Genomic DNA, 12,604 nt, shown 5'->3' on the forward strand with positions numbered 1-12,604 from the left:
AAAGGAGGAAGGAGAAAAGAAGCGGAGGGACTTTTTCCTGGGCAGGAAGGGCTTTATTGGAGACAAAAATCCACGCAGAAAACCGAAAAAGCGTGGCTTGCAGGGGGTCTTGTACCCCCACAATACGGGCGTGGAAAACACACAGTAACCAATGGAAAATCAGCCGGGGGGGGTACCAAAGCGGGGGGAGAAGGAATTACAGCAAACGGGAGAAGGGGTAGGCGGGGAGGAATAACGAGGACCAATTAACTACCAAAGAACATAGAACTCCCTGGAAAGGCAACCAAATATGAGAAACAGGGGGAGGGGAGGGCTGCAGCCAATGGTAAGGCACAGATTTATATATTTTTCACAGCCTTTTGAATGGTTAAGGCTTTTGGGCTGTGGAAGCATCAAACCAATGGACCTTTTGGTTCACTTGATTCGGCTGATCATGGCTCACCACAACATCGAGATACAAACACCTCCAGAATGTGAAGTAGGACAATCAGTCTGTGCCATCCAAGTAGATTTTGCTAGAAATTCATAATCTTAGTAGAAAATATTTGTATATATATAATTATTATTATGAACAGTTAGTTCTCCCTCCTTGGGGAAATTACTACTGCATGAATAAATACCAAGATCTTCCAGCTCTACATCCCTTTATAAATCAGTCACTGGAGTTTGTCATAAATAAATGCTTATCTGGGAAAAAAAACCTAATGATTTCTGGTTTCATATGAGTTTGGGTCATGTCCCTACACCTCTCTTCAGGCCACAGGGACTCATCCTTCCATGGTCTGTTTCTCCTCCCTCCCAGAAAATGCTGCAGCTTGTACAGAAGAAAAAAATGTTCAGCCCCATCACCATCGCAGAAAATACCAAGCTTACCCTGAAACTTTTTCCTCAAAGGATGCCTTTCTCTGATTTCTGTCACTCAGCAACTGCCAATTTTGAAGAAGAATTTAAATTGCCTTAGAGCATTCTAGCTCCTGTCCAATTTTTTGAAACTGAACAGTGGACTCAACGTGGATCTGACAGATGGGTGGATGGAGTACACGACTGCTTACATCTTGTTTCCTTAGGAAAGAAGACTTGAGATTCTGCAGCAGGGAACTGTAGAAGCTCTAACTGGGACACAAAATAAGACTACTAGTTACACAGAAATTTAAGTGGTAAGAAAATTGTTTATTGTTGAGGCATAGAAATTGCTCTCCAGGTGTCATAAAATGACAAACTTTACATTTTTAAAACCAAGTTAATATATTACGTAATGGTGTACTTTTCAGTCTTGAGAAGAGTGAATTTTAATGCAGTGAGACTAAAGAGAACACATAATTAGGTTCTTAAGAGCAAAAATTTGTCCTCTATTACCAAAGCATCCGATCTCTTTAAAATAAACATCTCTTTTCCTCCTCAGCTTTTAGGAGATAAAGCTTCATGTTTGAGTGTGTGTGTACATGAGTGCATGTGTTTATATGTATACTTGTGTATATATTTAACGATCTTGGGAAGAGGCAGATCAAAAGAGCATTTATTTATAAACCTTGTTCTGTATGCTGTGGGAGCAAATTACAAAGTGTGAGTCCTGTGTCTGGAAAAAGTTCTGTTGTCCCTGCCCTGGAACCCTCCCTCATTTGCCAAGGATTTTACAGCTGTAGCAGCATTTAGAGGGGTATCATGACACTCAGGTGCTTCAATCCTGTTTCACAGAAAGCTCTGATTATCAGGACAGACTTTGAAATCAAACTCTGCATTCAGTCCATAGCCAGCTGAACTCCAGGGCAAACTTACCACCATGACCTGTTGCTAAATACATAGGGCTGCTGTGTTTTACAACTGCCTCAGTTTTTATAACATGGAGCTTTGTCCCTGACGATGAGTTGCAGCAATGAAATATGAAGGTCAGTGATGTAAATATTGTTGTGGTCATGAGTGTGGCTGATAACAAAGGACACAATGTACAGCTCGTTATGGAAAGAATATTTTTGTTATTGGCAGACTGGAGTCAAAGAGAACCCCAGTGCTTCACTGTTTGACACAGGTGCTCTGTTGGGAAGCACTCCTTTTTTTCTGAAGGCAAAAATCAAGTTCCATTTAAACTTACTGTCATCCAGATGCCAAATCAGTGTCAGACAAGTGCTAATTTTGGCGGGCCATTTAGGATTCAGCATAATCCAGGTAACTAGTTCAGCTTCAGCTGGATGCTAATCTTGGCAGTGCACTGAGAATGCAGGAAGAAGCCAGTATTGTTCCAACTTCATACACATGTTCAGATGGGGAAACTGAATTTAACTTGACTGTTCAGGTGTGATGCAACTTTTTAGATTGAGAAATCGTTGCAATTACCTTAATTAAAAGGACTTGAGATATGTCAGAACATTGTTTCAGCTCTGAGGATGACAAACAATATACAAGGCAGCAGGGAAGTGGCAGTGGAGAGATTGCAGACATACTCTCTCTGTCTTTTGATAGGATGAAAACACGGAACATACGTGGTGGGTTTTACTGTGCATGGGCATATGAATGACCCTGCGAATCTTGATTCACAGGTGGTGTTAGAGAGAATTGGGGTTTTTTTCTCACAAAAATGTTTAGGTAGAAGGCAGTAATTTGTGGAATGACTTTTACAGACCAACTGTGTCTTGGCCACTGTTGGGATTATTGTGCGCATGAGGATGTGTAACATATATATATCAATGAATGATGCTCTTAGGAATAGCGACAGCTAAGGCAGAAGTAATCTCAAATAATCTCACACATTTAAGAGATTTTTTTAATGCAGCTATCCTATTGTACTGTGCATGCATTTATTTGTGTATATCAAATGGACAATTAATAGTGCAGGTGCTTGTTTTGCAGCTAGAAAGGTGTTCATGAGCAAGAAGATATACTTTTTTATTTTAAAGCTCATATGCCCCTTAGAACTGCCTTGTACTTCTTCATGGTGAATTCTTTTGGTGCGTACAGCTGAAAAATGTAGATCATGGTTCTTTTCCCTTAAACAAAATTCTACAGCCAGTATACGACTCCAGATATTTCCAAAACAAACATTAAATAAAATGTCTTGTAGGAAGGCTGGTTTCTTTAGGCCTTGGTCAGGCTAAACTGCCAGCCCAGGTTTTGCTTGTATGTTCTTACAAACAGGATGCTGAACTTTACCACACAATTTTAAATAAATGTTTTCAGTGAAGCCCAATTTAAAGCTTTCCAAATGTATCTTTTAAATAACAGATTAAAAGTAACAAATATCTGTTCACATATATTATTAGTTCATGCTTATGTGGTATTATGCATCAATATGATGAATAAGTACTTATTCCCTATAAAATTCCTTACTCTAATAATGTGTCTAAATATATTTAATTCTAAAATTGGAAGTCTTTGTAACAGTTCTTGACTGTTGGAAGCCATGGTATTATTCACAGCTCAGTGCAAAGCAGGCTGCCTGAAATCCTCAATAGTGCATCTGAAGTTCTTTCTCAATGTGTTAAACTTAAACGGTCTCTAAAATTAATCTCTACTTAAAAGTCATAAAGTAACATGCATCTGATTTCCTCCCCCCAGGGGCTGATGAGTCAATTTAGACATTTTGAGAAGATGAGTTCCCAACTGAGCTGGTGTAACCTCTGGCAGATATCATGAGCAGACAACAGACTGCCTGCGGTTCCATCTAGAATGATCTGAAAAAGAATTTTTAAAAAAATCTTGCTTATTTGAGCATTTCATGTTTTGAAACAATCAAGCATTTCATAATACCAAGGCAGTAGGTTAAAGTTTGGATATGATCAGTTCCTGGTTTAGGTAAATAGCTAACTAGATAACACAGGATTATTGACAAATATTTGAGCATGTGAATCGTGAATGAAGCCTATGACCCTCCATGTCAATAAAGACAAGCACATAAACACTAAGGAATCTGATGTCTAGTAGGGTAGTGTACCTGGGATGCAAATTATCTCACTCTATGGAGGATACACTGTCTTAAGACTTCATTACAGATGCTCAGAAAACTGTGAGAAATCCAACATACCTTCAGACAGCTCATTGGTTATGACAAAGTGGTTTTGGCGCGTAATCTCTGTGACTCTGACTCATCTGCAGAAAGTAGGTAGAGCTGACTAATAATACCCGACACATAATATCACTATCACAGTATCTGCTTAAAAATTGCTGCTACCATCTGGCCACCCCTAAATACTTACTAAGAGTTTTAAATCTCTTACAGGTGAAATGAAAGACTGTTTGTCAGAAATTAAATCTGATTTTCCCCCTTCTCTTTCCTGATACGAGAGCATTTAAAACCAATCACAGAATGTCATTTTTCTCTGCTTTAGATATTACTGATGCCTGCTGAAAAGAATACAGACACTCAAACAAAGAAGTTAATTCTTAACTTTTCCTTTTTCCTCATTTTTAATCACTAACAGGTGTGTGTGTGTTAGCTTTATGGTTTGGAATCCTTAACAACTGATAAGAATTTAAATGAAATTGACAAGAAATGACAAAGATGGCAGTTTTTCACGAGTCACTGTGGTGTTGCTGAAGAGTAGTTCCTTTAAGAATTTTAAAAGTGCTTTACTTCAAAATAGAAAGCAAGCTCTTTCAACATTTTAAATCTTGATAAACTCCAGCAGATGAGAGAGTCCTAATGAAGCTGAGATGGGAAGTGCATATATAGTGGACCAAAAAATGTCTCTAAAATAAAACATTTTTCATTTTTGCAAATGCATTTCCTTTTGCATTTCTGTGGTATGATGCTATCTGGCTCTCAGACCAACACAGTACTGGTGTTTGGAGACTACTGGCTCTCAATACCAGTAGTCTCCAAAGTCCATGCAATTCTTTGTAAATCCATATGGGATACACTCTTACGTCTTCGCACACTGTGATTTTCTCTTAAGGTCTATGGCTGTGTATGGAGACACTTCTTGAGACTTACCTAGTCCTAGATTCCAGAATCTTTGAATTCATTCTAATAGCTTCTAAGATAAAATTCCAGAGAAGACACCTCAATCAAAAGAGAGGATGCCTCAATAAGAATGAAGTTAGGAGATTTCAGATGGGTGAGGTGCAGTATAAGGAGTAATGCATAAAACTTTTCTTTGCCTAGTGACACTGTCGTCCTTGTACCTCCCATGTACTTTACTTGTTTGACTTTGGTCAGTCTAGAAGTTTACTGTTTAGTCTAAATTCATTTCCTCAGCTCACTTTATAGTCAGAGGGAAAAGATGAATACTTTCCAAAGAGTTATTGATCTCATCCACTCTCAAAATCTATTTAAAGATGAATTGTTCTATTTCTCTCCACTTAGATTTACAGAGCAATTTGTTGGTAAAAATATTCAGGCTGTAACTGGTGAAATATGATCTGGTAAAAATATCAGGCACAGCAAGTTTTTTTTTATGGACTTTATGAAATTATTATCGCCACTTGAAAGTAAAGCAATTCAACAAAGAATTTTTAAAATATTGGAATAAATGTCTATAGTGAACTCATAAAATCTTAGAAATATCTCTACTACCTTATACATTGTCTGTATACAGCATTAAGATACTGTAGATTAAGAATTTTCTATAAAAAATGCTTACAACAGTCTTGCAAATATACAGAATCACTTCAACATCTGTAATGTGTCACTTACTATGTATATCATACTTGCTTTCTTCTTCAGTTTTAAGCACTAAAGACAATTATTATAAAGATACTATAAAGATAAATATCCAATTTTTTATGTCTTTTACAGTGTCATGAAATACATAGCATCATCTAGGCAACTGTGTGAGTTCAGTTTAATAAGAAGGAAATTGCTATATTAAGAAAAGAAAACTTTTTTTGTGGGGGTTGAGACAAAACAAATAGAATGGAACGAAATAAAATGCAGGCATGTTTTGTAAATTGTATTTCTTGTAAAGAAACACTCCTTGAGGACTTACGCTTCTTAACATTTATATTAACATTATACTCTTAAGGAGAGATAATCTTCGAAACTGAGTTACATCAATAAAAAGAAGATGACTTATTCACATACGCCCTTCAATGAAAATGAAAGAATGAAAATTAAAAGATTTAAACAAGTGCTCTTAAAAAACAGGATCTGTTCTCTTGCATCTAAATGGACATTTCTATGCTGAAATTTAAAACTGACCTCTTCCTGTTCAAAACCCATAAGGCCTATTTTTGTTCCATTTTTGTAAATGGGAGTTCCAGGGACAATCATGACTGAGATTGAATGTCTGAAGGTAAAGAGCGACTTGGATACCAGTAACTGAAATGTGTGTGAATTAAAACCTTGTGGCTCTGAGAAGAGATTAAGATAGGCAGGAAATGCCAGAAGCCATTAAAAAACCATTTGAAAGGGATTGTTAAAACTGTTGTTACAAACTGGACATAAATGAGGGACAGATGCTTAAACTGAAAGGACAAGAAAAAACAGCACCTCACACATTTCAGAAACTGTTTGCTGTCTGCCATCTGAATATTTGTATCAGAAGTCTCTGGAAATCTAAATATCTAACTTGTATGTCTGTGTTCCTACATTGCTTTGACATTCCCTTTCCCCTCTTTTTTTTTTCTTTTCTAAAAGAAGAAAGAGTTCTTATCATTAGCAATTCTGGAAAGGAATCAAGCTCCATCCAAAGCTTCTAAGTCACTAGCAACTGTGTGCAGTTTTAGGTCACCTCAATATAAGAAGGATATAAAGGTATTGGAGTCTATCAGGAGGAGGACAACCAAGATGGTGAAGGGCCTTGAGGTGCAGATGTATGAGGAGCAGCTGAGGTCACTTGGCTTGTTGTCCCTGGAGAAGAGGAGATTGAGGGGAGACCCCACTGGCATCTTCGACTTCCTCTTGAGGGGAAGAGGAGTGGCAGAGACTGGGGTGACTAGTGACAGGACCCAAGGGAATGGCCTGAAGTTGTGTCAGGAGAGATTTAGGCTGGGTATCAGGGAAAGGTTCTTCACCTAGAGGGTGGTTGAGCACTGGAACAGGGTCCCCAGGTCACAGCCTGACAGAGCTCAGCAAGCATTCGGACAATGCTCTCAGGCACAGGGTGGGACTCTTGGTGTGTCCTGTGCGGGAGTTGGACTCAATTATCCTTAAGGGTCCCTTCCAACTCAGGATATTCTATGGTTCTATGATAAAGGGGAAAATATTTGTTTCCTTAAGGAAACAGTACTTATAGCTGTTACTGTTCATTACTTGATTCTTTATAAATAGTTGTTGAAAGGAAGATTTATAATATAAGGACAGTATGTTACTTAGCTGCAGAGGGAAACTAATCCCGTGAGCAACAACTCAAAAGTTGTCTCATGTAGTCCATCTGTTGGAAATTCACACATAATTGGCAGCTCCTGTATCCACTGTAGCAGTTTGACACAAGCAGTGAATTTGCCCCAGAAATGTGACTTGTCTTTTGCTAAGATAGAAGAGCTTTTAAGTCTAACAGCTGTTTCTGCCTTGCTTTCTGCAGATGTGACCGCAGTTCTGTTGTGAGTTGCACTAACAGAAGTGTTAAGTCCTTAATATCTTATATCTTATTTTAGTGGCATTTTTCCCTCTGAGGAACCTACATTTTTGTTATGGTGAAGAAAGCTGGCAAAACTGGTGTGTAAATGTTGCCCTGCAGATTTCCTAGTTGAGGTAGTTGTTACAGCTGATCAAGAATCAGTATTTTAAATAACGTTAACCATGACATAATAAATATCTTAGTAAACACACTGTACTCTAGGCTTTTAGTAACAAGCTAGTCTCTGATGTGAACGGACTTATCCTTCACTTACTCAAGGTAAAATCAGTATCTCAACATCTCTAGTAATTTCTACTGAAATATACTGAAAAAACATTTAGGTAATGCTTGATAATATAAAATTTCTTAAACCTCAAGCTTTTGTCAAGGGTATACCATGGCTATAAATATGTGTAGATGCTTAAGCTGGCAAAACCGTACATTTTAATAACAGTAAGTCAAAATACTGAAAGGAATTATCCTATTCTACCTGAAAAAGGGGTATCTGTATCAGATAAAAGTTATGGTCAGCATAAAAAAAAATTAAAAAAAGAAAAATCCAATTTTCATTACTTTAAGCAAATAGCCTGAAAGGATTACAGTATTTCCAGGAAAACTTCTGCTTACCAGATCCAGTGCTGCTCACTTGAGTTAGTTCTTCATCATCTTCATCATCACTATCACAGTTTAATGGCTGAAAAGCTGTTTCTGACTCTGTGTCTACTTGATGAGCATCTGGCTCTTGCTCAGCAAAGCTTCGCAAGGCCACAAGGCGATGATGTATTGCTGCAAACAGGTGTTCAGTGTCTTTTGAGCTTGCCTGCAGAAAATAAAATGCATACAATCCAAACCAACTGAGAAAAATCTCTATTTTTAAAATTTATTTTAAAAAAATAATGAAATAGTTGTATTTTGTCCTTTCTAATCAAAACAATCAATTTAAGATTCACACGTAATAATTAACATCCAAATATTAATGTAAATACAAATAATGTAAAGTTTCCTTATGTAGTCTGAGTTTTATGTGCAGCTGTTGATTATTTTCTTTATAGTTACAAGAAACATAAGCTTAAAAATTACTTTCCCCGAAGAATAGGTCAGTTTGTACGGAGCACTTGATATTCTGGATGACTCCTGAGTATGACTCTAGAAGTAAGAAAGCACTAACATTAACATATACAGTCGCCAGGTGGATACTGTAGGGATGCACACCAGCCTCTTCAACGACTGCAAAAGCAGCTTCTTGCAACCTCTGCCACACCCACACAGCTCTCATATATCGTGGTTTCCTCATACATGTCTATTTTTATTGCCCAGTAGTGCCAAGACGTAATTTACAGAATGTAAATTATACACTCTAGGAAAACAGGGCAGCACATCTGGAAATCAGGACATTTTTAATTCTCACATGCAGACCAGCAGTCCAGCACAGCCATAGTTAAGTCAATCCCTGTTAGGAAGTGACAGACTTACAGTACTTGCATATACAGTGCATGGTGCTTTGCTTGTGTAAGACATGTGACACTTCCTGGAAATGATGATTTATTTTTCTTTCCCAGCAAGCTGAATCCTTTCTAGAAGTATCTACTGGGGAAACTGTAAACATCCTTAAACTCATGCGGATGCTCTCACTTTCCAACTTGGGACATATGTGCTGTTTATTTGCAAATAAGTCTATGTCATTTCCATTTCCAATTTAGCCCTTGCTGGAGAAAACCAGAGTTCCCAAGACTATTGTCTTACATAAGGCAATATTGAAACTCTGTATTCTTCTCAACTGAGAAACACAGGTCCTACACTGGATAGATTTATTGCAAGTGCTGTGTTGAGAACCATGGCAAAAAGCTGCTGCCTTTTACCAGAGTATCTTAAAAAATTTTAACTACCTGTGAAGAAATTCTGACTGTACTGCTTCCATAAAAAAGCCATTTCTGCATATTACTGCAATGATATCCATTCCATTGGTGGTATGTGAACCAGTCTGGAAATGTCCTAAGGCCATATCACATCATCACCTGTTTTTTTGGAATATCATTCTAATGCATTCCATAATAAAACCCATGTAACATCTAAGCTGAGCATAGTCTGACAGAGCATGAAGGCCATTTGCCAAAACTAACCTTCAGCAACTCCTCAGAATTCTAGATGAAGTGGGGATTTGGCTGGAGCTGTTGGCTTCTACTCACCTGAGTTAAAAACACTTGAACAGAGTGGTCCTCTTGATCTGTCGCAGTGAAGCACAGACTCTTTCTGTTTGCTCTCTTTATAACCATTTGTTCCCAGAGTCGGGTGTTGAGAATCAGCCTCAAGCTACCTTGATTTCGCATAACTCAAATAAGAAGGTTAATAAGATACGCTGCAGCATTTCTCCAGCATTTGTATACAACTAATATTTTCAATTTCCTTCAATTATTCTTTTTAATTTGGTCTAAAACCCTGATAATAGTGAGATCTTTTTTTTTTTTAGTATCCATATATATTCGTTTCTTTCAATATGTCTGGCACACAAAGGAAATAATCTGCTGCAACTGTGCAATACAGTACAAAAAATGACAGCACAGTAAAAAAAAACATTTCAAAAGTGTCTTTAAACAGTGCTGCTGAAAAAGCAGAACCAACAAAGAGCAAATTGTCAGATTGGTGACTGAGCTGAAGACACAGTGCAGCAGAGAAGTACACAGAACGTAATGACGTATGTGAGCCTAGTTCCTCAGTCTGTAACAGAGAATTTTATCAGGTAAAAAGATTCTCAGCAACTTGACTTAAATATAATTATCTTCTCAGATTTAACTGTTCTGAAATAAACTCTGGCCAACAATAATACAGGTTATTTGGTGTTTTCTGTATGGGATATTTCATTATTTAATTCTTACTTAGCCTTGACCGCAACAATCCATGCTTATTGCTAGAAGTGTCATTAAGCCTCAGGGATCCTCTGCCTCTTTCAGTCCAGGTTAAAGAAAGCTTATTAAATACGAAGAGCTTGCAGTTAATCTGAAAGAGAAATACATGACGAAAACTGCCAGCCAATGCTAGTTTTATTTGCTCTAAAGCTTTATGGTTCTGAAACTTCTGGTATGACTTTTTATACATCCATATGCACATGTAGAACAGTAGATATATAGATACATCACCATTATTACTTAAAATGAAATGGCTCCTAGATCTGTGCTCAACTCTTTTCACATCATAGAAAACATTCAGCATGAATCCCAGTTGACTTTTTCAATTACTTCCTCTTCATTAACTCTTCATCTATGATATCCACCAGTGAAGCTGAATTTGTTGCAGAAGTTGTACAACCTTATTTTCTCACTCATTACAAATGTTATGCAGCCCAGGATACCAGTACCACTACTAGAAGGGTACTGCTCCAAGTAAAACTTTTGTGTTCTGCCAAGACAGAAGAATTAATCAAAGATAAAATAGTGTTAAGATTTTTAAAATCATAATTGCTATTTGCTGAGAAAATAACATTCTGAAGATGAAGAATAGCAAGATATGCCCTTCCAGGTTGGAAAGATAATTGGTATTTTAGCTGAACTATAAAACAAATTAATTTAACAACACATTGCTATTTTCCACAAAAAAGTTTTTTCATAAACCCCCTCTTTCCTCAAATCACTTCCAATTCTGAGGTTTTGGTTACACTGGTATACTGTGTAGATGCTTATAAAATACCACTATAGAAGGACATTCTGAAAAAGACACTGATCGAAAGGGACTATAAAATGAACAAATATAATATGAAAAAGAAAATACCAACCTACAGAAAAATAGGTTAGCTGAGGCATAGCTTAAAAAAAGCAAAAATTTAAAATATAAATTGAAGTAATTTTCAGATTATTGCATCTGCAACAGATCTAGATGTTCTTTTCAAGAAAAAAACTAGTCACCATCAGGGTTTTATGAAGTACACACCTGCAATACATTGTGTTCTGCTTCTTCTCCAGTTATAACTTCAACTTTATCTAACAGGATTTTCTCCACTGGCTTGGAAATAAAAGCAGCTGCTGATTCAATTAGTGTTGCATTCCTCAACAAAGCTCTTTCTGTACGGGGAATATTTTTAGGATCACAAAACTAGTACAGAGGATGACCTGTGACCTCAGTAATACCTGTGATATCTGACATGGTTTAGTGTTATTAGTAAGTTTTTGGCCAAAGAAATAAACAGAATAGGAAAAGAAAAGGCAGAAATGCAAAATACCTCACTAAAAAGGCTCATACAGAATTGAACAGGGCTGTTTATAGTTGCAGAGGTTCATCCCAAGGGACAAACAGAAACAAGCAGAAACAAGGCCTAAATATTTAGAAGCTGATTTTCCAAATTAAACTCATGTGTTATATTGCTATTCAGAGTAATACATATCCCAATATTCAGTATAATAATACATATACAATTAATATTTAACAGTAACACAGAAGGACAAGATTTAAAAGGAACAGCATTATTACAAAGCTTTGTACATTTGCATAATCTATACACATGTTCCAAAGGCTTTATTTTTATAATTTTTTTACTTGTAAGAATGCTTACACAAATCATAGGCTCTAATACATCTGTTAGTAAAGAGGAGTGTAAAATTTGTAAAGAAGGCTCACGATAGGGGTCTCTTGGGGATTTCCTCACAGCCTAGGTTTACATGGCTTGTTTAGTAGAAAATCTCACACCAGTCACCAACAAGCCCTGAAATCTGTCTGCATAGAACTTTGAGTCTCACAATTAGCATCCCAAATAACAAAGTCATTTATATGAGAATTTGCAAAGTGCAAGCAGCAGACAGCTTAAAATTGTAGTTCAAAAATGTGGTCCACAAGGCATTCATAAAAGTTGCTGCATTTATTTCAAACAATAAATAAAAATCTGTAAAATTCTGTGCTTATGAGCAAACCAGAAACTCTTGTGCTTATGAGTAATTTAGATCATACTTTCTGAAGTTAGTCCAGTTCACATGTCATAAACCAAGCTGTAGCTGCTTTCTGAATATAGATTTTGGCACATACTTTAAGTGTACTCGTGACTGGATAGCTTGAGAATAGATGAAAATTATTGACCACCACTTATTTGACATCCTCTAAAATACAGTGAAACATAACAATAAAGCTAACTG

At 36.8% G+C, this 12,604-nt stretch overlaps 1 protein-coding gene across 4 annotated transcripts in view; it reads right to left on the reverse strand.

The window, feature by feature from the left end:
• Positions 1-1,149: 1,149 nt before the first annotated feature.
• The window catches only part of RANBP3L (RAN binding protein 3 like), a 30,641-nt gene continuing 19,186 nt past the window's right edge, over positions 1,150-12,604 (reverse strand). The window contains exons 11-16 of one of the 4 annotated variants that reach the window (XM_017730225.1): positions 11,412-11,542; positions 10,364-10,484; positions 9,677-9,819; positions 8,118-8,310; positions 4,016-4,080; positions 1,150-3,665 (exon numbers count right to left, since the gene is read on the reverse strand). In XM_017730225.1, the coding sequence (XP_017585714.1) occupies positions 4,034-4,080; positions 8,118-8,310; positions 9,677-9,819; positions 10,364-10,484; positions 11,412-11,542 (635 nt within the window). In that variant the 3' untranslated portion in view covers positions 1,150-3,665; positions 4,016-4,033. The other 3 variants (XM_017730228.1, XM_017730226.1, XM_017730227.1) reach the window with 3 other exon arrangements.

Source organism: Corvus brachyrhynchos, unplaced genomic scaffold, assembly GCF_000691975.1.
Source record: "Corvus brachyrhynchos isolate BGI_N302 unplaced genomic scaffold, ASM69197v1 scaffold42, whole genome shotgun sequence".
NCBI lineage: Eukaryota > Metazoa > Chordata > Aves > Passeriformes > Corvidae > Corvus > Corvus brachyrhynchos.